The sequence below is a fragment of the Manis pentadactyla genome, chromosome 16 (genome assembly GCF_030020395.1).
Source record: "Manis pentadactyla isolate mManPen7 chromosome 16, mManPen7.hap1, whole genome shotgun sequence".
Classification (NCBI taxonomy): Eukaryota; Metazoa; Chordata; class Mammalia; order Pholidota; family Manidae; genus Manis; species Manis pentadactyla.
In genome coordinates this window covers 7,034,132-7,059,863 of record NC_080034.1, presented here as the reverse complement: position 1 = coordinate 7,059,863, position 25,732 = coordinate 7,034,132, and the positions used below count along the sequence as shown (strand labels likewise).

Genomic DNA, 25,732 nt, shown 5'->3' with positions numbered 1-25,732 from the left:
TTTCTGGAAGTGAAATGCTGTACCAAAGATTGCTTCTCCTTCTCACAAAGCAACTTTCATATCAAGACAGGGGATATGGTTAATAGATAGAGGGCAGAGCAGCAGAGATGAAATCTGTGCTATAATTTTGGTACTATTGATTAAAAAATATTACTCTTATTTAAAAATTTCCTGCAATCCCCCTGAATTTTGATAGTCACAGCATATTTGGTGCCCAGCACATCTGGTTTAATAAACCCTCCTGGTTAAGTTTGGAACAGGCAGCAGTTTCAACTGACATTTAAAGATGTTCAAAGGCTGCAAAACCTCATGGGCATGAGGTTAATGAGCCAGCCCAGATTTCTAGGCATAAAAGATCTGTAATCTTTTAAAACATTTGGATGGGAAATGTCAGTTCCAGTTATGCTCAGATCTTCTCTGGTGTGTCTAAGATGGTAGGAGGCTGGGTAAAGTGTGTGTTGTGAACTGTTCTGAGATACCGTAGTTCAAGGTATTCCCATTGTGAAGACTTAATTTCAAGGATTCACCATTTATTAAGGACATTCATAGCTAGCTATGTTAAGTTGTAAAAATTTGTGAGATTTTTAAATAGAGTTATTTTAGGTTGGATTGCCATTGTATACAATTGAAAGGAGTATTTTCACTGTGTTATTCTGATACTATCAAGTTGAAATGTAAAAAAAAAAAAACCATTTATTATTTTTCAGGTATACATATGGGAAGCCAGTGAAAGGAGATGTAACACTTACATTTTTACCTTTATCCTTTTGGGGCGTAAAGAAAAATATTACAAAAATATTTAAGGTAATTTTTACAGATATAACTTCTAATGGGGAAAAACTGTAAGTGTACTTTTTCTAGGAATAAGATTTTGTACTCAAATTAAAAAATTGAGTGATAAGAAAACCAAGAGCTTTCTAGCACTGGACAAGTGAGAATGTTCCATTTTAGTGAATAAAATGGAACCGGGGCCATTGTGTTGTTGAGATGCAGTTTGAATTTCATTTCTACAATTTGAATTGCTAAAGTGAAGAATAAAATTGAAATTTTTTAACACAACAGATAAATGGATCTGCAAACTTCTCTTTTACTGATGAAGAGATGAAAAAGGTAATGGATTTTTCAGACGGGCTTTCTGAGCACATGTATCTGTCTTCCCCTGGGCCGGTAGAAATTTTAGCCACCGTGACTGAATCACTTACAGGTTTGTAGACCTTGAGGTGAAGGTATGGCGGTTTATATGATCCATGCTGCTCTGTCATCTTTCTTATCATGACCTGCACAATGACTTGGAAGCACCATTGTCTTTCTAAGGAAGATGCTGCTCAATGCTGATAAGTTATGACTATTGACTAGTCTAGCTTGCAGAATGTGTCCATAATGAAGGGGAAACTTATTTTTTCTATGGGAGTCGGTACTTCAACTGCCTGTGATAAGTGTTTGTCATTTGTTTCCATGTCTACTCTTTCTTTTCATGCTGAAAACTGCACGGGAAGGTCTTCCTTTACAGCTGCCTACTTTTTAAAAGTCACTTAACATCTTTGAAATCTCACCTGCCCCTAGACAGTTTTCTCCTGTAATAGTAAAGCAAAGGTTAATTACTTGGATCTGTCTGTTGCTAAATCAGAAGCTCTCAGCAGTCCCGGAAAGAGCAAAAGGCTTTTCTGTCTATGGCCTTAATCTGCTGGTGCCCAGGTCATGATGGGGGTGGCAGTAATGGTGCTTAGACGGGATCCAGAGAGGACGTGATAGAACTCGGGGTGGGGCGGCGGTGGGGGGCTCTCCTAGGGGACAAGCCAGTGTGAGAATGAGGCTTCTGTGCCCTGATATCCTAACCCCTTGGGGAAGTGCCCAGATTGAGAAATTGGGTGAAGTCTAACTTTTGCTTTCTACTGGTGCAATTTCCAAAACAGGTATCTCAAGAAATGCAAGCTCCAATGTGTTTTTCAAGCAACATGATTACATCATTGAGTTTTTTGATTATGCTACTGTCTTAAAGCCATCGCTCAACTTCACAGCCACTGTAAGTTGGCATATTTATTAATGATCTAATGCAGTAAGTTTAATTTGATAAAACGATGGGATAAAACAGCGGCCCGGGGCAGGAAGATGGGTGCGCTGGCGGGCCTGGGCCGAGAGCACCCCAGATCGGGGCGGCCTGGTGTGTCCTAGGTTTGGGAGGGGGCAGAGGGAGAGATTCAGAGGTGTCAAGTCAGGCGGAGCTGTGGGGCTGGCAGAACAGGAAGGACTGGGGGGCGCTCAGCTCCAGATCTACTGGGCTGAGATGACGCCATGTGCCAGTGTCCGCTGGGAGGGGCTGAGTTTGCGCCCCAGAGCGGGGCAGCGTGGCAGCCCGGGTGCGGGGCCCTTGGAGGGAAGGTGATCATGTCACTGACGACTCGGCGATTCCCAAACATGGGGACGAGGGGATGCAGGGGCAGGGGGCTGAGGGGGGGTAAGGAGGGGCACCGTGCAGCCGCGGGAGCTGAGGTGCGGTACCGGGGAGGCAGGGCTGTGGGCCAATGACCGCGGGCAGAAACTGGGCTCATCTGAACCGAACTTCCTTGCTTCTCGCGTAGCCCCTCGTTGCAATGTTGTGCTTTTACAATCAGGTGAAGGTGACGCGTTCTGACGGCGGCCCACTGACGCTGGAGGAAAGGGGCAATGACGTGGTCATCACGGTGACACAGAGGAGCTCCACGGAGCCCTGGGGCCGGTGGGGCAGCAGGCGGCGGGAGGTCGGAGCTGTCCAGATGCTGAATCACACCGTGCCCGCGAGTGGCATCTTCAAGGTGGAATTCCCCATCCTGGACGACTCCAGCGAGCTGCAGCTGAAGGTGCCCTCCGCTCGCCTTCCTGTGTCACGGCTGCAACAGGACTAATGTTGGGGGGTCCAAGTGCACAGGAAGTGGACGCGTGGTCCTATTTTTAAAAGTGGGGGAAAGTGGTAAAAGTAGCTTACTGGCATTGGCTGAGGGTCGGATTCATTTTGAAGAGCACAGTAAAACACAGCCCTCCGAAGACAGGGTGGAGAGCGCCCCACGCTCCCCGGAGAGGTGGATTTTCAGTCATTTGAAATTGTGTTTTGGGAGGCGCTGAAATGAAAGGGGGCCGCATTTTTTCACCCTTCCTCCCCCGGCGCTGAGCTCTTTCCCAGAGTGGCTCTCCTGAGGCTCCCCACCCGTGCCTGCCCCTTTCCCTGGGTGACTCAGCCCTGCCACAGGCGTGGCCTCCCGTTTGACTCGCTGGTGGGTGGAATGGGGTGACTGAATTTCTTGTTTGCAAATGAGCTCAGCGTCGCGGAGAGAAGGAATGGTGTCCTTTTTCATTTTGTTCTTTCCTCACGGTACTGCGTGAGGTCATACCTCCATTTCTGAAATGTTAGGAGACTGCGCTTTTTTCCTCTTAGGTAATGATGACTGAGACCCTCTTCGCGTTTTAGAGCGATCACTTCCTTTACAGTGTAAGCTATATATAGAATGATGAAGGTCCAGTGTCTGGGGAATGCATTTTTCCCACAGGAAAACAAGTGAAAGTGAATTTGCCTTTCAGTAAACGTTCAGCAGCTTTTTCATAGATAGAGATGAAAACTTACAGATCCCTTTTCTTTCCTTATAGGCCTATTTTCTTAATAGTGTGAGTAGCATGGCAGTTCACGGTATGTTTAAGTCTCCTACCAAAACATACATCCAGCTGAAAACGAGAGACGAAGATATAAAGGTAATGCCTACAGTCACTTGGTACAAAACAACCGGATTCTTTTGCCATTAATATGTCTTTACTGATTAAGATGTTCTTTCTAGGTGGGATCGCCCTTTGAGCTGGAGGTCAGTGGTAACAAGCACTTGAAGGAGTTAAGCTATATGGTAATTTCTTACAGAATCTAGGTTTATGATCTATTTTGGAATCAAATGGTGTCTACCTTATGTCTGGACTAAATTTTGCTAATTTCAAAAATTCAGCCTCACACTCTTTTAGCCTGTCCTTTTCATATTGCTATCGAAATATCTTTTTTTCTTTCCTCACCTATGTTTGCATTTTTCCAATTTAAGATGGATAATTAAATCTTGCATTATATTTAAAATTTAAATTTCTGTGAGAGGATCCACACACATTCTGTGTAGAAAATTACAAAGCAAAAGAAAAACGAAGAATAAAAGAAAAATTCCTTCCCACTGCCTTCTTGTAATTTTGCTGACCCTGGTCTCCCAGAGGTTGAGCTCTCTGTCGCTCAAAAATCCATTCCTGACTTTGAAGCTACTGTTGCCTCCATCAGTGGGGCTTTAGCTTAACCCTTCCTATTGCCCAGCCTCTACGCCTTGTGCTGCTGGTCAAGGACGCTTTCTTGCATTCAAAGAGGCTTTGAAGTTGGTTTCAGTCAAGAAGTTGTGTATTTGGTTAAAATTATGGTGCTTGTAGCTGCGGTTGAGATTCTCTTGAGCACAAAATGAAACTGGTCTCCTCTTCTTTCCAGGTAGTTTCCAGGGGGCAGTTGGTGGCTGTCGGAAAGCAGAACTCAACAACCTTCTCTTTAACACCAGAAAATTCTTGGGCTCCAAAAGCCTGTATAATTGTGTATTATATTGAAGATGATGGGGAAATTATCAATGATGTTCTAAAAATTCCTGTTCAGCTTGCTTTTAAAAATAAGGTAAGGTTTAAGGTGATAATGTTTAGAAGAAAACTTCATATTTGTGAAGTCTTAGAGATGTAATATTTCTTTAGAAAATGGTTATTAAACCAAATCAGTTAGAAATTCCTATTTCTAGGGCTATGGGTAAACCTCTTTATATTTAGTTAGTACCTATGTCTTTTCACATGTGGAATTACTGGTCACTGTGTGTCTTATTTTTAAGTTATGATTCTTGACTTTAAGACTTGAACTCAAATCCGTGAAGCTATTTCAGGGTTTCTTGAATGGTGGAAGCAGTATTGCTTTGGCGTGGACTTCCAGAGGCAATACAGAATTTGGGTGGCGTTGCTAGTGGCGTGAGGGTGAAATCCTGTTTTCTCCCTCTCTTAGATCAAGCTGTCTTGGAGTAAAGCTCAGGCGGAACCGTCTGAGAAAGTCTCTCTCAGGATCTCTGTGACACAGCCACACTCCGTAGTTGGGATTATTGCTGTTGACAGAAGTGTGAATTTGATGAATGCCTCAAATGATATTACTATGGAGAATGTGAGTCCAGCTCTTTTTTCATTACAGAAATATACATTAAAAGAAAAAATAAACTTCATTGCATTACTTCAAACATCTAAAGGAAATTTCATTAGTTCCTCCTCTTCAAGTACAAGTCAGTCATCAGTAAAGCTTCCAGATAAAAAGGACCTACATTCCGGCTGTTACACTGGAAAGAGGCTCATGTGCTCAGTCAGATGTCTGCTCTCTTAATGAGGGATGCCACCTGAAGTTTTCCTTCATTTTCATGCTGTATTTTAACTTAAAATTCTTTAAAAAGCACTGGGAAATTGACTTGCACAATTCTGGATGACATTGGAGAAGAGAGCTTTGGATAATTTTGAAGGGTTTTCTGTTTTTGTTGTATGTAATGGTTATAAAGAATCTGAGTCCCTTCTGAATCAGGAATTTGCCTTATATTGAGGGAGTGAAATATATTAATCTGCAGAAAACTTACAAACTAAGAAATACATGAACATCTGGCATTATGTAAACTAATTCCCCATCCATCAGTCATCATTTTTATTTGTAAGCTCCTGCTATATCATTGTGTACTATTGCAGTTGAAATCTAGATTGTATAACCCATGTCCATTAATTGATTAAGTATAGTGATTAACAACACATCAGGAAGAAAGATATCTGTGTTTAGGCCAATTTAGTTTCCTGTAAAATTAATCCACATTAGAAAAATTACACATATTTTTCAGTTTATACAGCTGATTTTTCTTAAAAAAAAAAACTCCTTTAAAACCAATTGGTCATTTTTTTTTTCCCTTGACTTTTCTTAAAATCACATTATTCTAAGAGGTCTATAGTATCTTACATTTGATTTAACTGAATAATAGTTATACTCTCATTTTATGGCTTTCTAAATATATTAATAAATATGTTATTCCATTTCTTTCTTCCATATGTATGTACACACACATACACACATACACATAGACACCCTCTATCAGGTGCTCACGAGCCCTCTGTGCCTCTCTGTCTTGCTGTATATTTACATTGAGTTTTGTTGGACGTTAAGATTGCTGTCCCAGCTTTCTTTTGGTTCATAGTGACTTGGCATGTTTTTCCATCTTTTTATTTTCAACCTTTTGGAAGTTTTTGTTTTAAGTCTATCTTGTAGATAGCATATTGTTATATTTTGCTTTTGTTTTGAAGTGTAATCTGATAGTATATTTTAATAAGTTAATTTAACCCATTTACCAGTATGGTAACTGTTGTTCTAATTAGACTTATTTCTGATTTTTGATTCCTTAAAGTGTAAACTATTCTCTCTCTCTTTTAAAACAATTCTTCTTTCCAGAGGCTAGATCACATTTTGTGTTGCTGGTTTGGAGTCACGCACTCACTTTTGTTCCCGTGATAGATGCCCTAAGTCATGAATCCTCTTGATTTCTCCTGCTATCAGTATTTGTGTCTTCCTCTAACAAGATGAGCGTTTTAGTGTGCTTTCTTACTCTTGCGCATCGTTGTCTCTCTCCTGTCCCCTCCTCCAGTCCTGGCCAGGTCACATTGCTATTGTGCAGCATTGTACCCCGGTGTCATTACAGGTTGTCCTTTCAGTCCGTGTGCGCCCTTCATTTTTCAGCTGTGGACATGTACACCCACCCACGCTTTCTTCATGTGCTTCCTCGTCTCTGTCGCGGTGTTTCTCTTTCCTGGGGCTCGTTTCTCAGGACCAGCCCCCCTCCCCCCCACCCCGCTCCCCGGCTCCCGGGGTGCTCCCCCACCCCTCCCGGCTCTCCTGCCGCTGCCTCTCCGGCTTCCCCAGGAGGGCTGCCCCGCTGCTCCCTGCTCCCCGGTCACCCGCAGCGCTGCCCGTCCTGCTGGCCGCCTGGGTGGGGGTCTCCACACCAGCCCTCGTGCTTTCAGTGTGTGTCCGTTCCGTTTGGCTCTTACCGCGTATTCCTGGATCGCATTGCTACGATTGCCCTTCGAGTGTATTCACCATGTTCATGTTAAATCCGCGAGCTTTCCCGTCCCGGGCTGCACGTGCCCTGGGTGGCCGGTGGGGCGCCCCCTGTGGAGTCACGCGCCAGGGGGGCACTGGCGGCCCCGCAGCGGCTCTGGCGGGGCTGGGGAAGGCGGGACCCCGCTCCCGTCCGCGTGAGCCTCGTGAGGCTGAGTGGGGGGGGAGAAGCGGGGCTCCGGGCGCCGGGGAACCCTCGTGATCCGCCCCGCGGGCCGCCTGCTTCCCTTCAGTTTCGCCGTCCAGCTCTTGGGAGGAAGCAGCACCTGAGAGGCTGGCCCCGAGGTCACCCCGCCTGCCCTGAGGGTGTGGAGGGGAGGGGGGAGGAGCGGATGCCCGAGGGCCGCGGTCAGTCCCCGTGTCCCCCACTTTCCCTCCGGAGGGCGAAGGTCACGCCCTGCTTTGTCTTGCCCGTCGGTGTGCAGGCGTCTGGGGCCGCGATCGCTGATCTGCGCTGCCAGTTTGTAAGGAGAGATGGCCCGGCGGGCGCCCTGGGAGAAGCAGCAAGTGCAGAGTCGCAGACCTGTCCTTCAGCCTGTCACGCACGGCCTCCTCTAGCAGCTTTGCGCCCCCCCGCTTCTGGGCTCTTGTCCCACCCCTGGATTCTCGTCCCACCGCCCGGGGTTTCCTCCCCTCATCTGGTTTCCCCGGAGTTGGCCCTGGAGACGGAGTCAAGAGCTGTGACCACAGACCGTTGGTGCCATCTTCTCTCGCTGAATGTGTTTGTGCTGCTGAGAGACTCCTGAGCGCCTTGGGGTAACTTAAGTGCGCTAGATCACCCAGGACTGATTTCTAGATGCCAGCGTTCCCCTGGGTCGCCGCTGAGGCCACGTTGGCAGTGCCTTCTCATCGAACCCATGGGAAAGAAGGGTTTCTTCATGAGACGGATGCCCCTTCCAAGGTGATCCCCTCGGCTCCTGCCTGAGGGTCCGTAGAAGGCATCTTGCCTGTGTCTGTTCTGTGCCAGAGCCGGAGTCCTGGGACTAGAATCTCCTCTCCCTTATGTCTGCCTCTGGCCCCGTTGCCTGTAGTTGGGCTGTGTTTGCCAACTCATTGAGATATCAACAAGTTTTCTGTTTTCCAATTGTGCTGTTTTCTTCTCCATTGTCCCTATTCTTTTCTAGCACTGTTTGCTCATTGTGGATGTGGCAGTGGTGGTTGTTAGCAGAGCAGAAACAGTGGTTGTGAGTGTTTAATTTCAACTTGCTGTGTTTTTAAGCTCATACTTAGAATCTTTCATGATTTTATTGCTGCCTTTGTCTTAATTTGTCTGGTTAATGATAATGTAAATAAGGGAGATGTATCAGAAATAGTTACCAAAAAGGATATCATATCTTAGCTTTTTTAAAATTGTAGCAAAATATATATAACATGAAGTTTGCCATTTTCACCAACTGTAAGAGCATAAATCACAGTGTTGTGCAGTCATCATCCCTATCTATTTCCAAAACTTGTTCATTGCTCCAGTCTCCAACCATTATAACCACAGTATCTCCCCAGTCCCCTCTCCCCCAGCCACTGGTAGCCTGCAGTCTACTTCTGTCTTATGAATTTGCCTGTTCTAGACATTTCATAAAAGTGAATCACAGAATTTGCCTTATTTCACTGGGCATAATGTTTTCAAGGTGCCCCCACAGTGTAGCGTGGGTCAGAACTTTCTCTTTATGGCTGAATACTGTTCCGCTGTGTGTACGCACACAGTTTGTCTCTCCACTCTTCTGCTGCTGGGTTGAGGCTGATGGACTCTGGTGGCTGGTGTGGCAGTGGACACTGGCATATAAGTGTCTCTTTGAGTCCTTGTGTTTGGTTCTTTTGGGTCTATATGGAGTGGAATTGCTGGGTCATATTCTAATTCTCTCTTTAACTTTTCTAGGAACTGTAATTTTCCTCACTCTTGCTAGCAATAAATATCATTCCTAAAAGAATAGCATTGCTAATGTGATAATGCAAAATCTCACTATTGAAAAACCTGTCTCAGTGATGTTTAATCTGCATTGCTTGATCAATGAGGTTGAATATTTTTCTGCTGATTAATCATATACATTTCCTCTTTTGTGAATTCTCTTTGTGTTATTTAAAAAAAATATAGTTCACCGACATTTTGCAGAACTTCCATGAACCATCAAATTTATCCTGTTTATCTTTGTCAAATGGGTGGGCCAAATTTATTGTTGAGCTCTAATGTGGTGGTCTTATCAACCAGGGACATTTAAGTTCCTCCTGGGCAAACTCAAGCCCATGCTTCTTAGGGGCTCTGGATTGGCCAGAGTAAACATAAAGTTAAGAAATGTAATTTTGGCTGATTGAATCATGAACAAGGCATTCACAATACTCATTATTCCTACATTTGGGTCATTTTCAATTTTGATAAGTCTTGGGTGTGTCTTATCTAAGTTATATATGAAAAATGTTGCGGAGGGCAGAACACGTTGATGCGACTCCATTCATTCCATTTATTTTATCTCCTTAGGTGGTGCACGAGTTGGAACTTTATAACACAGGGTATTACTTGGGCATGTTCATGAATTCTTTTGCAGTCTTTCAGGTATGTTCAACTTGCTTATGATTTAAAAATATATTAATATCTTTTACTTTTGCAAACACATTCAGAATTAATCATCTGAATTATGAAATGGTAACCCTTTATTAAATGTGTTGCTGAAGCACAGTGTGTAATTGAAATGGAAAGGAAATAATCCTTCCAGTTTAAAAGCAAATGTAAAAATTTACCATTAGAAAAATTAATGGAATTGTCATTAAACAAATAATTTCTTTCTTTTGTATTGCTTTCCTCCACTTTGAAATGTCTTGTTATGCCTGAGAGAGAGAGAAAGAGAGTGAGAGAGAGAGTGTGTGTGTGTGTGTGTGTGTGTGTGTGTGTGTGTGTGTGTATGAGAGGGAGGTAGAGGGCGTGTGCTCCTTTGTGTATGTACCTGAACTCTAAAAAATGAGCAAGAATTTAAAAAAGAGGGAAATACTTTCACATTCTGCATGAAAACATATCAGTGAGAGTGAGTTAGGAGTGTGGGACTCTGCTGTGACAACTTAGAGAGCATTTAAACTTTTATTTCAAAAGAAAACAAATTATTCTTTCTAGGAGTGTGGCCTCTGGGTGTTGACGGATGCAAACCTCGGGAAGGGTTACACTGACGGCGTCTGTAAGTAAGACCTGCCAGGGCGCCTTTGCAGTATTTAAGTTTTTCATCTCAGGTATTTAAAATTACTTAAATAGGTACAAATACTTTCTGGGTGAACGTGGATATTGTGATTTCCATTTCTGTTCCTTTCTCCTAAATCTTTGGAGTTTCATGTACTTGGAGGTCCACTGGAGCCCTGATGTGGAATGTTTGTCTGGGCTCCGGTCTAGATTGTTGGAATGAATGCTCTCCATTCGCTCCACTTCCCCGAGGTGTTTGTGTTTGTGGATATTTTGGAAGGTCCTATGTGTCCCATGGGTATTGCAAACTGTGCTGTTATTTTGGAATTAGATAAAAGGAGCAATGTATTTTTGAAGCATTTTGTTTTCTAGTTTTTCAATGTTCACCTAGAATATAGCCCAGATGCTGGTGTACATGTGCCCACACACATGTACACACACACATGCATGGCATATACATGCATGTGCACACACATGCACACAACACACACACTCACGCACACCCAGGCGTGCACACACACACACACACACACACACATGCACGTGTGCACATGCACACACACACATGCACATACACTCACCAATCTTCCCTCCCAGGCAGGGTCACACCTGTACATCCTACTGGCTTGCTAAACGGACTTGGCCAGCCAAATAATAGTGAGGAGTGTGCTTTTAGGAAGAAGTTGTACAAGGTGTTGCTGGAAGGAAGTGTCTGTGTGAGGATGGTCACCTCTACCAGTTGCCCTCCTTTCTTCCGGGGGGAGTCACACTGCTGTCATTGGGAAGCTCCAGAGCTGTTGCAGCTTCTCTCCCCGATTCTCGTCTCTGTCAGGTGTTCTCAGTCACTCCACACTGAGCCCCGGGCTCTCTGGCTTTGGCGTGGTTCTCGCTGCCACAGGACGCCTGGGCCTCTGTCCAGAGGCTGAAGAGATACTTTTATAATCTTAAACATTCTATGAAGTCGTTATGATTCTTATGTATTGGAGACAAATGCTACATTTCTCTTTCTTTGTATAATCGTCTCTCCTAGACCATCTGCCTTTTTCCGTTCTCTGTCTGTGTCTGCTTTCGCCCATCTTTGTTCATCTTAACTGGTCATTTCCTCATGATACACGGAGCTCAGTATTTTCTTGGCTACTTGGAGACCACTGTTCAGCAGCCCTCAGCTAAGGGTCCCTGTTGTCAGAGTATCAATCAGTGCCTCACTCAACGTTCAGGTCGCCTGCTTTCCCTTTCTATATTAATGACTCTCAGGAAGGGTCAACATCGTACTCCTGGGGTCATCCTGGGGGCTGATCCAGGGAACGTGCACTGTCCTGTGACCTTCACTGGGGGGACAGCGGTCCCCCAAGGCCATGTCACCCCTGGGTGCCGCCTGCCCCTAACATTTCAGATGCCCAGGTGCTTCTGCCTCGCAAACTCCCACACTCCCCTGACTTCAGTGACTGTTTCCTTTGGTCTTAACCAAAAACAAGGCATCTTTTTGGTCCTGACTTCTGGCTGTCATGGTTCCCTGGCTCCGTCAGCTGTTACTTCCCTCCACTACCTGCCTGGGCCAGCTGGTCAGTCGGTTTGGTAGAATTCTTTCTTGGTCTCTTGTCCTTTCATGACATCTTCCCTGTTAAACCCAACCCTGCATCACCCCGACTGTTCATCTTACCCCTCGGCTTCTGTGCCCCGGTACCCCACAGTCCCCCAAGAGGCTGCATGTCACAAACCAAGTTTATGATCTTGCTCTTCCTTAATATGATTTGGCTGATGTGTGATTCCTTGAATTGATATGATTTCACATCTCTTTTAGTGAAATCATCGACCCACATGTCCAAAGCAGAAACCCGGAACTCATTCTTAATTCCTTCCTCTGTCAGACGTGGAGCAGCATAGCGATTAAGAAAAGAATTTGCCGTCAAGTACTTTTGGCTTTGAATTCTGCCTTTATGACCCTGAGAAAATCCGTTAATCTCTCTGACCTAAGGTTCCTCCCTGAAGTATAGGACTAATAATATCACCTATAGCGCAGGGTTGTTATGAGGATAAATCCAGTCTGCAATTACCTATTACCTTATTCCACAGATCCAGTTCGTTCACTCATATTCAGTGGGTAGTGAGGATATTAATTGCTGCCTCGCATGTATGAGGCAGCGGAGATTCCAGCCGACCTGGTGGGGCAGCCGACACACAGCTGGCCATGTGCGAAGGGCCCTGATGCCATGGGTGCAGGCAGAGGTCGCCCAAACAGGGGCAGAGCAGAGTCGTCTCGGTCCTGCCCTCCCTTTCCTCTGCCTGGCGTCAGGCCCTTGTGAGTGTCTCCTTGACCAGTGCGATGACTGCTCGGTCTGCCTGCCTCTTCCCGTAGCTCCAAACTGCTCTTTACACAGAGGCCGAGGTTAGATCAGTTTCTCGTTTCTTATAAAACCTTCAATGCATCATCACTGCTCTAAGGATTCAGTCCAAACCCCTCAGCAAGGGATATTTGATATTATAAAGTGGGCCCCCGCTGTTCTTTCTCTCCCTGTTTGATGCCACATTAACCCAGCACCCATCACCGCTCATTGTCACTTATAGTCGCTTGTCACTTATTGTCACTCACTGTCACTCACTGTCATCCTCTGGACATGTCTCTGTATTTGGCTTCCCTTTTTTTTTCTGTATGGGATACTCTATCTGGAGACTTGAGGAAAATGGGATGCAAAAAACAAGGCAAATGGATCTTCCCCCCCCGAGCTGTACACGCCTCATCACCCAGATTCTGTGTACCATCGACCTTTGTGAAGCAGAGATTTGGCACATGTACACTGTCACTGTCATGCTTACTGTCTGTCTCCTCCACAGACTGTGAGTGGAGCTCATGCATTTGTCCTCTTATCCTCGGTACCTGTGCTTTTTCTCCTGTTGTATTTGGAAATAGTTTTAGATGATAGGAAAATTGAAAAAGTCGACACTGGTGATTGGAGTTTGTAGGGCAACACGTATTTTTTTATAAGAAAAAAAGCTTGTAAACTGGCCGATCATAGCACTTGTGGCTGGTGTGGCCAGTGGTGGTCAGTGCTGGGGGGCTAAAGAAGAGGGGAACGGCACAATTGGAGGTTGTTTTAAAAATGCGATTTAAATTTTTTCAGCAACTGAACTGCAAGTCGTTTTCCATGCACTGGACGTGCAGGCAGGGAGCATTGTTTTGGTTCCATTCTGGCTGAGCTGTGACTGGCCACGCGGCCTCAGGCAGGCCACTTGGGCCCTGGGTCTCGGGTTTCTGTCGGCAGCGTGAGCGGACTGGACAAGACAAACTCTGAAGTCTGGTCCTGCTGAGGCGCTGTGATTCTGTGCGCTCGGCGTGTAATCATTCTCCGCAGCGGCTTCTCCCCTAACAGTTGCCAGTGTTTATTTCTAGATGACAGTGTAGAGGCTGCCGAGAGGTTCGTGGAAGAGAACGAAGGATACTTGGATTTCCATGACTTTTCTTCCACTGGCAATTCATATGTCAGAAAGCATTTTCCAGAGACTTGGATCTGGCTAGACAGCAACATGGGGTAAAAATTTATAAGTTTTTTTTTTGTCCATGTATATTTTTGTATAGTGTTAGTATGAAAGAAGTTTTGCCCTCCTACCAATATTTAAGTACAAACATGGTGTGATTAAGAACCAAATAGACCAACAGGTTTTTATTTCAAAATGAAATTGAACTAAATATAGTACTTAATGAAGTACATGCAGACCATGGCAGTGAGAACATCGTCGAGAAGATGGGCCCCTCTGGTGAGGGGTGATTTTTACCTCCCTTGAAGTTGTGCAGTTCCTGCTGCAGAGGAGTTCCTGGGCGGATGTTTGTCACCGGGGGTGGGGCAGCACCCACACTCCCTGGTGGCGCCTCCTAAGCGTCCCCCTGCCTCCAAGGAGAGGGGTGTGGGGGGCGGCAGCGATTCAGTTCAGGTGAAAAACCCTCTGCCACCTGGCCTGATGACGGAGTGGGTAAATCTCGGAATCTATGCATGTTTTATAGTCAGCTGTGTATGGAGACTTGAAATAAGATATAAATCAGATCTCAAAAAAACCCAGTGACAGCACTGACTGAGGCACAGAGGGCCACTTTGATGCAAGTTGGCAGAAATAAATTGGAAGTAAATTTGAAAATGCATATTTATTTTACAAAATCTGTGAAAATAATGCTCGTTTTGAAGATACAAAGATTCTCAAAAGCTTCTGTTGGATTAGGGGTGAGTGTGTGGTGTCAGGAGCCCGTGACCCCTTCCTTGAGACCTTGGGACCTGCTCTTTTATGCTTGAGTCTTTTTTAAAACAATTTAAATATGTAAGCGATTTAGAAAATTAAAGTTCTTCCTCAAAAATGGTTTAGGTCATGTTGATGATTTGAACTGTGTCTGTTCTTTGCGCTGTGATTTGTTTGTCTCAACTGCAGTTCCAGGATCGACCAGGACTTGGAGGTTACTGTGCCCGATTCTATCACTTCCTGGGCAGCTTCTGCTTTTGTGATCTCTGAGGACCTCGGTCTTGGACTGACGACGACTCCAGTGGAGGTGGGATATCAACAGCTGAGACCGTAGCCGAGGGTGGACCTGTGCACAGGATTGCGGGTGATGCTCGTCACAGTGGAGAGTCCCTGGCTTTTCCTCTTTGTTTTCCATCTGTTTTGTATTTTAGAATGTGAGCTCCTTAAACTGTTAGAAGTGCTAGGTCCATATCAAGATTTGGATAGACAGTTTATTATTGACTGAACCCAACCACTTCCAAAGGCCAGAAGAGAATTTCCAGGTATTTCTCTTTTCAGGACAAGCCCAACTTCTTAGGACGTCCCCCTGGCAGGTATCCCCTCACATCCCTTTGGTCAAATGGCGCCATGTCACTTCCTACACCAGTCGTTGCCAGCAGGAATAATGACCATGGTCGGTGGTAGACCAGTGGCCCTCACCTGTCATACCTGAAACCTCCGTTATAACAGATACTTTGTTTTGCCCCTTTACCACCCAAAATGGTATTAATAGAAAATATGATATACCCGTATAGTCAATGTAAAAAATCAGTAAGATGCCTCAGTGAAAGAAGAAGAAGAAACAGGAGGGGAACATGGGACAAAAGGACACGTCTTTCAGTGTGTAAGGAGCCAGCTGGCTGCCCGGGCAGGCACAGCGGCCTATTTAGATATTTGTTGGTATTTGTGCCACGCATAGGCTCGCCCGGTAACAGCTGCACGTGCAGTTTGATGTACTTATATTGTTCCAGCAACTCGAAAACCTCCAGGGGCGCAGCCTCTCCGGACGTAAATTTTGGAAACTGTGGACAGCTTTTGGTAAAGTTACATACAAAACAAGTGTACAAAATAGTGGTACTGAAAATGCTTTGGGTTTATATATAAATTGAAATTAAGTTATAAACTCAGGGCATTATAAGCAGGTGGTTAACACGAATGTCTGAAGAGACATCTAGAACCATGAGGGACTTGGGATGATTCTTCACCATCCAGGACGGTTCTGAGCATTTCAGACCTTCACCCACTAAGTGCCAGGAGCACCCCTCAATCAGTGTGACAATCTAAGATGCTTCCACAAATGTCCTGACAAATCTCTAGGGGGAAATCACTGGTGCCGCTGAGAACCACCAGCCTAAACTAATCAAGATGTACCCTCAGAGGAGGGGAGGCGCTCAGCTCCCCCTGCAGGACTTGGTCAGCGGTGTCAGAGGCGGGTCACTGACTTGGAAGCCTGCATGTATGTCTGCGTTAGAAGGTCGTAAGGGGACCATCCAAATGATGAATCCGAAAGATTTGGCTTATGAATCTGAAACGGGCTGTTTGATTTGGCTCCTGGCCTTAGAGCAGGTGGTGGAGTCCGTACAGCCTCAGAGAGGAGGAGCTTGGCTTTGGCATCAGGCACGTTGGGGTCCGATTCCGGCTCCTGCATTTGCCAGCAGTGGGATCTTGTAGAGGCCTTCATACCGAGATCGCTGAACCTCAGGTTTCTTTTCTGTAAAATATGAGCATAATACCTGCCTGGTAGGGTTGTAGTGATTAAATGAAGCGATTTGTGTAAAATATCCGTTTCCTAGCGGGCATTCAGTAAAATTGCAGCGATTACCGCGTTAAATCACGTAGGTCAGTTCACCACGATTCATTTGGGGTAAGTTGCTATTTGCTCTCTTTTGATGGGCATGTGGGCATTTCCATGTGCAGACAGAAGCTTCACAGGTTTTGTGAGATTTACTTTTAGTTGCATAAAACGTGATGTGTTTTGATTCGAATCAAATATGTGTCCACTGTGTTCCTTCCAGCTACGAGCCTTCCAACCATTTTTCATTTCTTTGAATCTCCCCTATGCTGTCATCAGAGGTGAAGAACTCGCTTTGGAAGTAATCATATTCAATTATCTGAAAGAAGCCACGGAGGTAATATATGGATGGTTTTGTGATTCATTCACCCTTCAGGAAAAGACGGAAAAAACACACAGGGATTGGGTTGTGCAGTGTTTGGGTCCTGGGGCGTGTAAGCATTTTATACATTCCTGGGAATTTGAAACTAAATGTGCTTTGTCGGTGAGCTCTCTGCTCACAGTGGCCAAGGGCATTATTAGCATGTCTAATGAAGCACCCCCTTCCTTTCCAAGGCAGCCTCCCCACTTTAGCCCCGTGATTTCTTTATTGTCTCTGAGGGCTTCTCTTTCCTGCCTCCCTGTGTTTTTTGCTCATCTTCCCCACGTCTAGTCTAGAAGGGGTCACCACTGCTCACTGCCATTCTGTGTCCCCTGCAGTTGGCCAGGATTTATTCCTCTCAAGGCCTGCCTTGAAACTTAGATGCTTTCCTCACCTAATCTGTGGTGTTTCTCGCCCACGGTGTTCTGTTTGCGAGGCTTTGTTTTCTGAGCTGCATGCCTCGTGTCTCCTTGATCGCCCAGCTCCCTGGAAGGAAGGGGGACGCCCACTGTGTGTGCTGTGCCCATAGTGTTAGCCAGATGCTGATTTTCCCCCAATGAGGACTCCTCTTTAATTAACTTTAGTCCATGAAAATGCACAATCTCTTTAAGCAGTGACTTTATAGACTAAATTGTTTCTTATTTTTAAATTTCACTTTTTTTTTTTTTTAATTTTACTTTTTAATCTAGTTAGCATTGTCCAGTGTAAAGAGCAAAAGATCAGTATTGGAAAGGCCCAGATTCAGTGTCCTGCTCTGGGTTTACCAACAAATAATTGTAGTTTCCTCATCTGTAAAGTGAGAACCATAATAATTATTATCTGTACAGAAAATATCTTGAGAAACAGATAAGAAAATAAATGGCAAAACAATTTCCTAAAACATAAGGCCTTGAGAAATGCTATTCTTGATGAGACTGGAAACTTTGACATACTTCACAAAAGTTTACAACCGACATACACTTCAGGGCTGATGTCTGAGTCATACTTTCCTTGCAGTAATTTTAGCAGAGGCTCTCCATGAATGTAATGACATTTCACCCTTTTTGTCTCAGGTTTTTTTAACGGGACCCATGTCCCAGTGGTGCCGGGGTTCTTGTTCACAGAGTTGAAGGATGAGTTTTGCAAATGCTCAGAGCAGGAGAGCCAGGGAGAGGCTTTTATTTAGAGGTAAATTGAGAGGACAGAGCTCCTGGCTCAGGCCAGGAGGGGACAAGAGAGTCCGTGGCCATGTACTGTGTTTTATAATGTGATAAAGGGCTAGGGGTGTGGACCTGTTAGTGATCCTAAAATGTTCATCCTTGAGGAGACATTAAGTCTCTTTTCTCATCAGTGTTTCAGATAATTCTGCAAAATTAACATAACAGCTTTTTGGTCTGGGAGCATATCAGTCATCAATCAAGACCACGTGCTCTGCCTTCAAAGTGGGCTGGGTTGTTGTCTGTTTGCTAACGAGTTTAAGATGGAATCTTTCTCGCTTTTACTATGTTGTTTATGGCTGGGCTTGCTTGCCATTATTAATTGCCCAGGTTGCAAATCACCTCATCAGGTCTGAAGGAGGAAAAATAGCACATAGGCCTGGGCCTTTTGGCGCGCTAAAGTGAATCTTACACATGATTGCAAGTGATTAGCATAATAAAAACATGGGCTACTTTCCTTTATCTGGGGAATATTAACTGATCTCAGTGAAGAATGACTCTAGAGCTTAGTGTTTAACCTGGAGTTTTGGTAGGGGGTGTCCTTGCACATAGTTACCCTGCTGTGACTGTGATTATCCTGCCTTGCCTTTTCTGGGGGCCCTCACCCTGTCTGAGCCCACGGTCCCTGTCTCACCAGGGTGACACAGTTAAATCAGGCTGGTGACAATAGCATGACATAAAATAACCTTTCTGGGCGCATCTTTACCAGTCTAGCCTTCAAATAATTAGAGAATGTAATGTCATGGGAGTTTAATCTTAGAAATGGAGCTAAAGAAGGCTCTTTCTGCACACACTCGAGGTGGGTGGGGAAAGCACAGGAAAGAAGTGACGTTCTCCCTGCTACCCTTGATCCTCCCCTTGGCAAATCTTTGTCTCCGCTTGCGAGAGATGGGCCTGCAGATTTAACAGCACTTGCCATGAGGCGCATTCAGCCTGCAAACCCTTTGGTGATTTTTCTTCCAGGTTAAGGTCATCGTTGAGAAAAGTGACGAATTTGATATTCTAATGACTCCGAATGAGATGAATGCCACGGTACACCAGCAGGACATTCTGGTGCCCAGTGAGGATGGGGCGACTCTTCTTTTCCCAGTCAGACCGACACGTCTGGGGGAAATTCCCATCACAGTCAGAGCTGTGTCAGCTGCTGCTTCTGACGCTGTCACTCAGAGGATCTTAGTAAAGGTAAATGTCTGAAGTCTCAAATAAATGGGATGGAAATACATGACTTAAGAGGAAACAGAAGATGGTTTTTCTCTTGGCTAAACTTGTTGGCAAGACCCAGTAGGCCATCTTCTCTACCCTCTCGGTGAGGCTTAATTGTTTTCTCATCTGTATGTAAAAATAGATCACATGTATGTTATGGAAGTAATCACCAATTTCCTCCTGAAACTTGTAACTATAAAGCAAGTTTCTTCTGCAGTTAGTTACATTTACAAACTGTTATGTTGGGGTCCTCTTAAATCATGCCAATTGACACGTAGATTCTTAATTTTCCAATTCTTCAGGACATGTAGAAGAGATTTTGTATTTTTTTAAAGAGGAGACATTATGTACAAAGAGAGAACCCAGCGTAGTGGGTAAACAGTGAGATACTCCTGGGTTCAAATCCCAGCTCTGTGAATCGTGCCTTTGGACGGCGTATTTAATCTCTCTCTTTGGATGATAAGACGAACGTGCCGCAGAGGGCTTTTCCCACCACTTTTCCAGCTTCCCTTTGTCATTTCCATGAAATGTTATGTCTGATTTAACCAGTAAGTAAACATATAGCAACAGATTTGAAGCAAGAATGAAGACATGGTGGGGCCTTACCTGGCCAAGCAAACTTCAGACACAACAGGCCAGATTATTATCTGCAGACGGAAGCAGAAACCACGGTAATTAGTCCCTTCTTTTCAACAGGCTGAAGGAATAGAAAAATCGTATTCACAGTCCATCTTGTTAGATTTGACTGACAGCAAGCTGCCAACTACCCTGAAAACTCTGAGTTTCTCATTTCCTCCCAACACAGTGAGTGGCAGCGAGAGAGCGGAGGTTTCCGCAGTCGGTAAGAACGCCCCCCACCCCTGCTGGCCCCCGTGTGGATGGTGATGTAGATCCTTCGTCTGCTTCTACATGTGCCTATTATTTGGCCCTGATGAGAAGAGGTTTGCAAAAGGGTTTAGTCGGAGCTAACTGCCCATGGCAATGGGAAGGCCAGCCAGAGGAGTGTCCTGGCCCAGTCTTCTCAGGCTTCCTTTTGAGTGTGAATCACCTGGGGATCTTACTTAAAGGGAGATTCTGGCTTCTAGGCCTGGGGTGGGGCCACGGATTCTGCATTTCCAAGCCAGTTCCCAGGTGGTGCTGGGACTCCCGGGCACAGTCCGCTCTGAGTAGCAGGGCCCCGTGATCTCGTGGGTGGAGGGAGGAGGTATTCTGAGACCAGAGCCTCTGGCTTGTGGGACTCACAGCTTCTGGTAAGTATCAGAATCTTCTGTGGGGCTTCATGAAAACAAGTGCCTTTGCTTTCCTCTCAACCTACTCCACAAAAGCCCCCTGGGCTTCGGCCTGGGCACGTATATTTTGAAAAGGTTCCCGAGCAAGCGCTCCTGACAACCACATGTTGACATCCGCTGCGTGGAGCAGTTCTGTGCCCAGGACACAAGGACCCCATTCAGCAGGAGCTGCCCACCCACTGGGGTCCCCCGTCCCCGTCTCCTTCCTGTAACCTGTAGATACTTTTGAATCAACTGTTAATCAATCAGCTTCCACAAAAACGTTTTGCTTACACAGTTGTGCTTTACAAACTGCTGAAGGAAGCATTTAGATTAATAGCGTGCTAGGTGTTCAAGGTGTCAGGCCCTCAGGCTCTTCTTCAGAGGCTCTGTTAGCATCTGCGGGTGGAATACTTACTTATATTAGAATCTCAAACGGTCAGCCCCTCTGTAGAGGACTTTAGGGAAGCCTTAGGACTAATTCTTGAAAAGAATTAAATGACCTCTCCATTTAGTGGGACAACAAATTCTGCCTAAGCATCTCCCACTTGGGGTGCTGGGGGGTGCAGTAGCATGCACACATGTGCACACAAAGAAGGGATTCTTGAATTTTAAATATTACCACCATTCCTTACATTGGAGTAAGTCTGTCATGGCTGTTGAAGACTTTGAAGTTTAATTTTTAAGCTTGATGTAAAGAACAATTTTTCATGTTTTCTTTTTATATGGTACTTATTAAAAAAAATCTATTTAAAAAGCCCAGAATGTGTGACTATTAGCTGGCATCTTTGGATTTTGAGAGTCTAAATTTAGGTTCACTGTGAGTATTGAAAACACAACCTGCAGTGGTAACAATATAACTTCTATTTCTCTGTTAGCATCTAGAGCTTAAGGCCCCGTATGATAACATGGCCTCGCCTTCTCACGGGGAAGAGGGCTCCTCTCTCTTTTTGGATTTGGGTTTTTTTTTTTTTTTAAGGATCAGATTTTCACAAGACTTTTGGACATGGAATGGTGTAAGTTGCAAAAAAAAACTACACAGAAGAATACCCTCGATACAGCTCAACCACAGTGCGGTCAGAATTAGAACAGCTTCTATATTTCTGAATTTTTACTTATTTTCCTAAGTCACGGTGTTAATATATGGGTAGAAGAATCTTTCAATCACGTGTTTTGTTCCATTTTATATTACTACCTTTGAAGATTATTCCTAATCCTTTTTGATTCCAGGATTTATTGAAATACTTGTACCTGTTAGTTCTGTTCAGTTGTTGAGTGCATTGAATACTACAATCCCTGCTCTTGAAAAAAATCATTTCTCAAGTACTATATCCGAAAGAAATCAGAATAAAGTTCTGTTTAGGTGAAGAATACTACTAATAAAACATTTCTTTCCTATGGAAGAATGAGTTTCCTAAAGGTCAACTCCTAGCATTTTTGTTCAAGAATAATTTTCTAAACTTATGTTTTGCTTAGTGTGTGTCATATCTCTGAGCTGGACATCTCCTATTTTGTCACCACTCTACAAGCTCAGTACCCCTGTATTAGCACGTGTCTGACCAGTCTCCCCGAAGCCGGGTGTACAGTCTCCCCTCCGTCCCGTGCTTGGAATAATCCTGCTGCCCGGCTTCAGCCGCCCTCTGCTCTGGGCAAGCCTCCCTCCCCCGGCGGGCGTGGCTGGTGCGGGGCACATGCTGAATATGCTGCCCGCCTTGTGCTTTCAGGAGATATTCTCGGCCCTTCCATCCACGGCTTAGCCACGCTGATTCAGATGCCTTATGGCTGCGGTGAGCAGAACATGATAAATTTTGCTCCTAATATTTACGTTTTGGATTACCTGACTAAAAAGAAACAATTGACGGAGAATTTAAAAGAAAAAGCCCTTTCATTTATGAGGCAAGGTAAGCATTTTTTTCTTTAAAAATAAACATTACTTTTTAGAGCAGTTTTAGGTTCACAGGAAAACTGAGCAGACCATACTCAGACTTCCCGCATACGCCCTGTCCCCACACATGCACGACCTCCCTCAGTATCAACATCCCCCCACAACAGTGGTACGTTTGTTACAACGGATGGACCTGCATGGACACCTCATAATCACGGAAGCTCCACTGATCACACTTGTTCACTCTTGGTGTTGTCCATTCTCTGGGTTTTGGTAAATGTGAAATGACGTGTGTCCACCATTATAGTATCATGCAGAGCAGTGTTGCTGTCCTGAAAATGGTCTGTGCTCCTCTCCTTGTCTTTCCCTCCACCCTGACCCTGGCAGCCACTTATCCTTTATTGTCTCCATAGTTTTGCCTTTTACTAGAATTTCGTATATTTGGACATATAATAGGTAGTATGCAGCTGTAGGGGAGGAGAAACAACGTTTCCCCACCCACCCTCTGGCATTCTCTGCTGGGGCCTATGAATTAGACTGACAAAGACAAATTAGCATGAGAAAAACAAAAATTAATCACATGTGCCACACCATTCACACGAGAACACTCTGAGATGAGTCACTCAAAGGGATGGTTACAACTTTGACTAAGATAGTATCTTATCAAAAGAACAGTACATTTTTATTTTTTATTTATTTATTTATTTATTTATTTATTGTATTCATATTTTATTTTATTTTATTTTTTCACCACATCAGTACCCAGAGTACAGCCTCATTTGTTTTTATTTTATTTATTTATTTATTTTTTATTGAAGGGTACTTGACACACAGTATTACATTAGTTTCAGGTGTACAACACAGTGATTCAACATTTATATACATGATAATTCTAGGTACCAGCTATCACCATACCAAGTTGTTACAATATTTTGACTATATTCTTTATGATATACCTTACATCCCGGTTACTTATTTATTTTACAATTGGAAGTGCGTTTATATATATATATATATATATATATATATTTTTTGTGAGGGCATCTCTCATATTTATTGATCAAATGGTTGTTAACAACAATAAAATTCTGTATAGGGGAGTCAATGCTCAATGCACAATCATTAATCCACCCCAAGCCTAATTTTCGTCAGTCTCCAATCTTCTGATGCATAACAAACAAGTTCTTACATGGAGAACAAATTCTTACATAATGAATAAGTTACATAGTGAACAGTACAAGGGCAGTCATCACAGAAACTTTCAGTTTTGCTCATGCATTATGAACTCTAAACAGTCAGTTCAAATATGAATACTCATTTGGTTTTTATACTTGATTTATGTGTGGATACTACATTTCTCTCTTTATTATTATTATTTTTAATAAAATGCTGAAGTGGTAGGTAGATACAAGATAAAGGTAGAAAACATAGTTTAGTGTTGTAAGAGAGCAAATGTAGATGATCAGGTGTGTGCCTGTAGACTATGTGTTAATCCAAGCTAGACAAGGGCAATAAAACATCCACGTATGCAGAAGATTTCTCTCAGAACAGGGGGGGTGAGGTTCTAAGCCTCACCTCTGTTGATCCCCAATTTCTCACCTGATGGCCCCCCTGCGACTGTGCCTGTCTTAGGTTGTTCCTCCCTTGAGGAATCTTACCCGTCTCTGGCTAACCAGTCATCTTCCGGGGCCATACAGGGAAATGTAAAGTTGGTAAGTGAGAGAGAAGAAATATTCTTTGAAAAGGTTGGCTTTCTACTTCTTTGCAGATTTATGCCCTGTGGCTTCTATGCCCAGCATTTGTCTTGAGGTATCTTTACCACTTGGAAGAATTATGATACTCGGTAAATTTGATACGAGGCACGAATTCTATTTAAGGGTTGTAATTAGGAAGGAAGAAGAAAAGCTATAGAAGTAGCAGGCGGAAGAAAACATGGGAAGATTGATTATTTCTTTGACATATCTTCTTGTAGAGTAACTTCAGCATGTATACGTTTTAACTACTAATTAAATTGTGCACACACATTAACATAATAGGAGTATAGTTACATAACCAAAGCATATCTGTAATTACCAGCCATCTCCAGTGAAACCAAGAAAACCAGTTAGGCACCTTAGGCATTTGTGAAAACTTATCTATGACATGGTGGATATTGTCCAACTGAACTTGAACAGTCTGAGAGAAATCAGACAAATTAAAACAACCCATTCCTGGGGAATGTTCACATTCCTTATGTTCTTTTAACAGTAAATAGTCTGTAGTTGGAAGATTTTGGAGCTCTACAATTTGCACTTCTCCTAATTCTTGGTTGAGTTGCAACAGTATAGATCCAGTCAAATTTGTTGTTTTACTGTGTGCACAGGCCAGCTTACATATCTCCTTCATTCCCATGGCAAGTCCAGGAGCTGGTGGGATGAGTGCATCTACAGCTGTAGCAGTGCGTGGATCTTTGTTGGGGTTTTTTGATGATCATCTTCTGGCATGAGTCTTCCAGAGAGTGGTGATGTTGGAAGTTCTTTTTCATATCGTATCTTAGTTCATTTTCGGGGTAGGCCAATTAGGCTTTGATCCTCTGTATAAACACAAACAGACCCTTTGCCTACACTTTTATATCCTCTTTATACCCTTGTGTAGAACTCATTGGAGGTTACCACACAGGAACTGCCCTTTTTTTTTTTTTTTTTTTTTGTTTTTGGTATCACTAATCTACACTTACATGACGAATATTATGTTTACTAGGCTCTCCCCTATACCAGGTCCCCCCTATAAACCCCTTTACAGTCACTGTCCATCAGCATAGCAAAATGTTGTAGAATCACTACTTGCCTTCTCTGTGTTGTACAGCCCTTCCTTTTCTCCTACCCCCCCATGCATGTTAATCTTAATACCCCCCTACTTCTCCCACCCCCTTATCCCTCCCTGCCCACCCATCCTCCCCATCCTCCCCAGTCCCTTTCCCTTTGGTACCTGTTAGTCCATTCTTGAGTTCTGTGATTCTGGTGCTGTTTTGTTCCTTCAGTTTTTCCTTTGTTCTTATATTCCACAGATGAGTGAAATCATTTGGTATTTCTCTTTCTCCGCTTGGCTTGTTTCACTGAGCATAATACCCTCCAGCTCCATCCATGTTGCTGCAAATGATTGGATTTGCCCTTTTCTTATGGCTGAGTAGTATTCCATTGTGTATATGTACCACATCTTCTTTATCCATTTATCTATCAATGGACATTTAGGTTGCTTCCAATTCTTGGCTATTGTAAATAGTGCTGCGATAAACATAGGGGTGCACTGATTTTTCTCATACTTGATTGCTGCATTCTTAGGGTAAATTCCTAGGAGTGCAATTCCTGGGTCAAATGGTAAGTCTGTTTTGAGCATTTTGATGTACCTCCATACTGCTTTCCACAATGGTTGAACTAACTTACATTCCCACCAGCAGTGTAGGAGGGTTCCCCTT

The 25,732-nt window shown here is 44.0% G+C and overlaps 1 protein-coding gene across 1 annotated transcript in view; it reads left to right on the top strand.

The window, feature by feature from the left end:
- CD109 (CD109 molecule) overlaps positions 1–25,732 on the top strand; it is a 99,295-nt gene that overhangs the window by 47,883 nt on the left and 25,680 nt on the right. The window contains exons 8-23 of the mRNA XM_036916195.2: positions 708–804; positions 1,063–1,204; positions 1,914–2,023; positions 2,613–2,837; positions 3,619–3,720; positions 3,804–3,866; positions 4,475–4,651; positions 5,024–5,176; positions 9,624–9,698; positions 10,251–10,311; positions 13,699–13,837; positions 14,724–14,841; positions 16,589–16,702; positions 18,886–19,104; positions 19,822–19,966; positions 22,118–22,294. Coding sequence (XP_036772090.2) covers positions 708–804; positions 1,063–1,204; positions 1,914–2,023; positions 2,613–2,837; positions 3,619–3,720; positions 3,804–3,866; positions 4,475–4,651; positions 5,024–5,176; positions 9,624–9,698; positions 10,251–10,311; positions 13,699–13,837; positions 14,724–14,841; positions 16,589–16,702; positions 18,886–19,104; positions 19,822–19,966; positions 22,118–22,294 — 2,117 coding nt within the window. The remainder of the gene's footprint in view (positions 1–707; positions 805–1,062; positions 1,205–1,913; positions 2,024–2,612; positions 2,838–3,618; positions 3,721–3,803; positions 3,867–4,474; positions 4,652–5,023; positions 5,177–9,623; positions 9,699–10,250; positions 10,312–13,698; positions 13,838–14,723; positions 14,842–16,588; positions 16,703–18,885; positions 19,105–19,821; positions 19,967–22,117; positions 22,295–25,732) is intronic.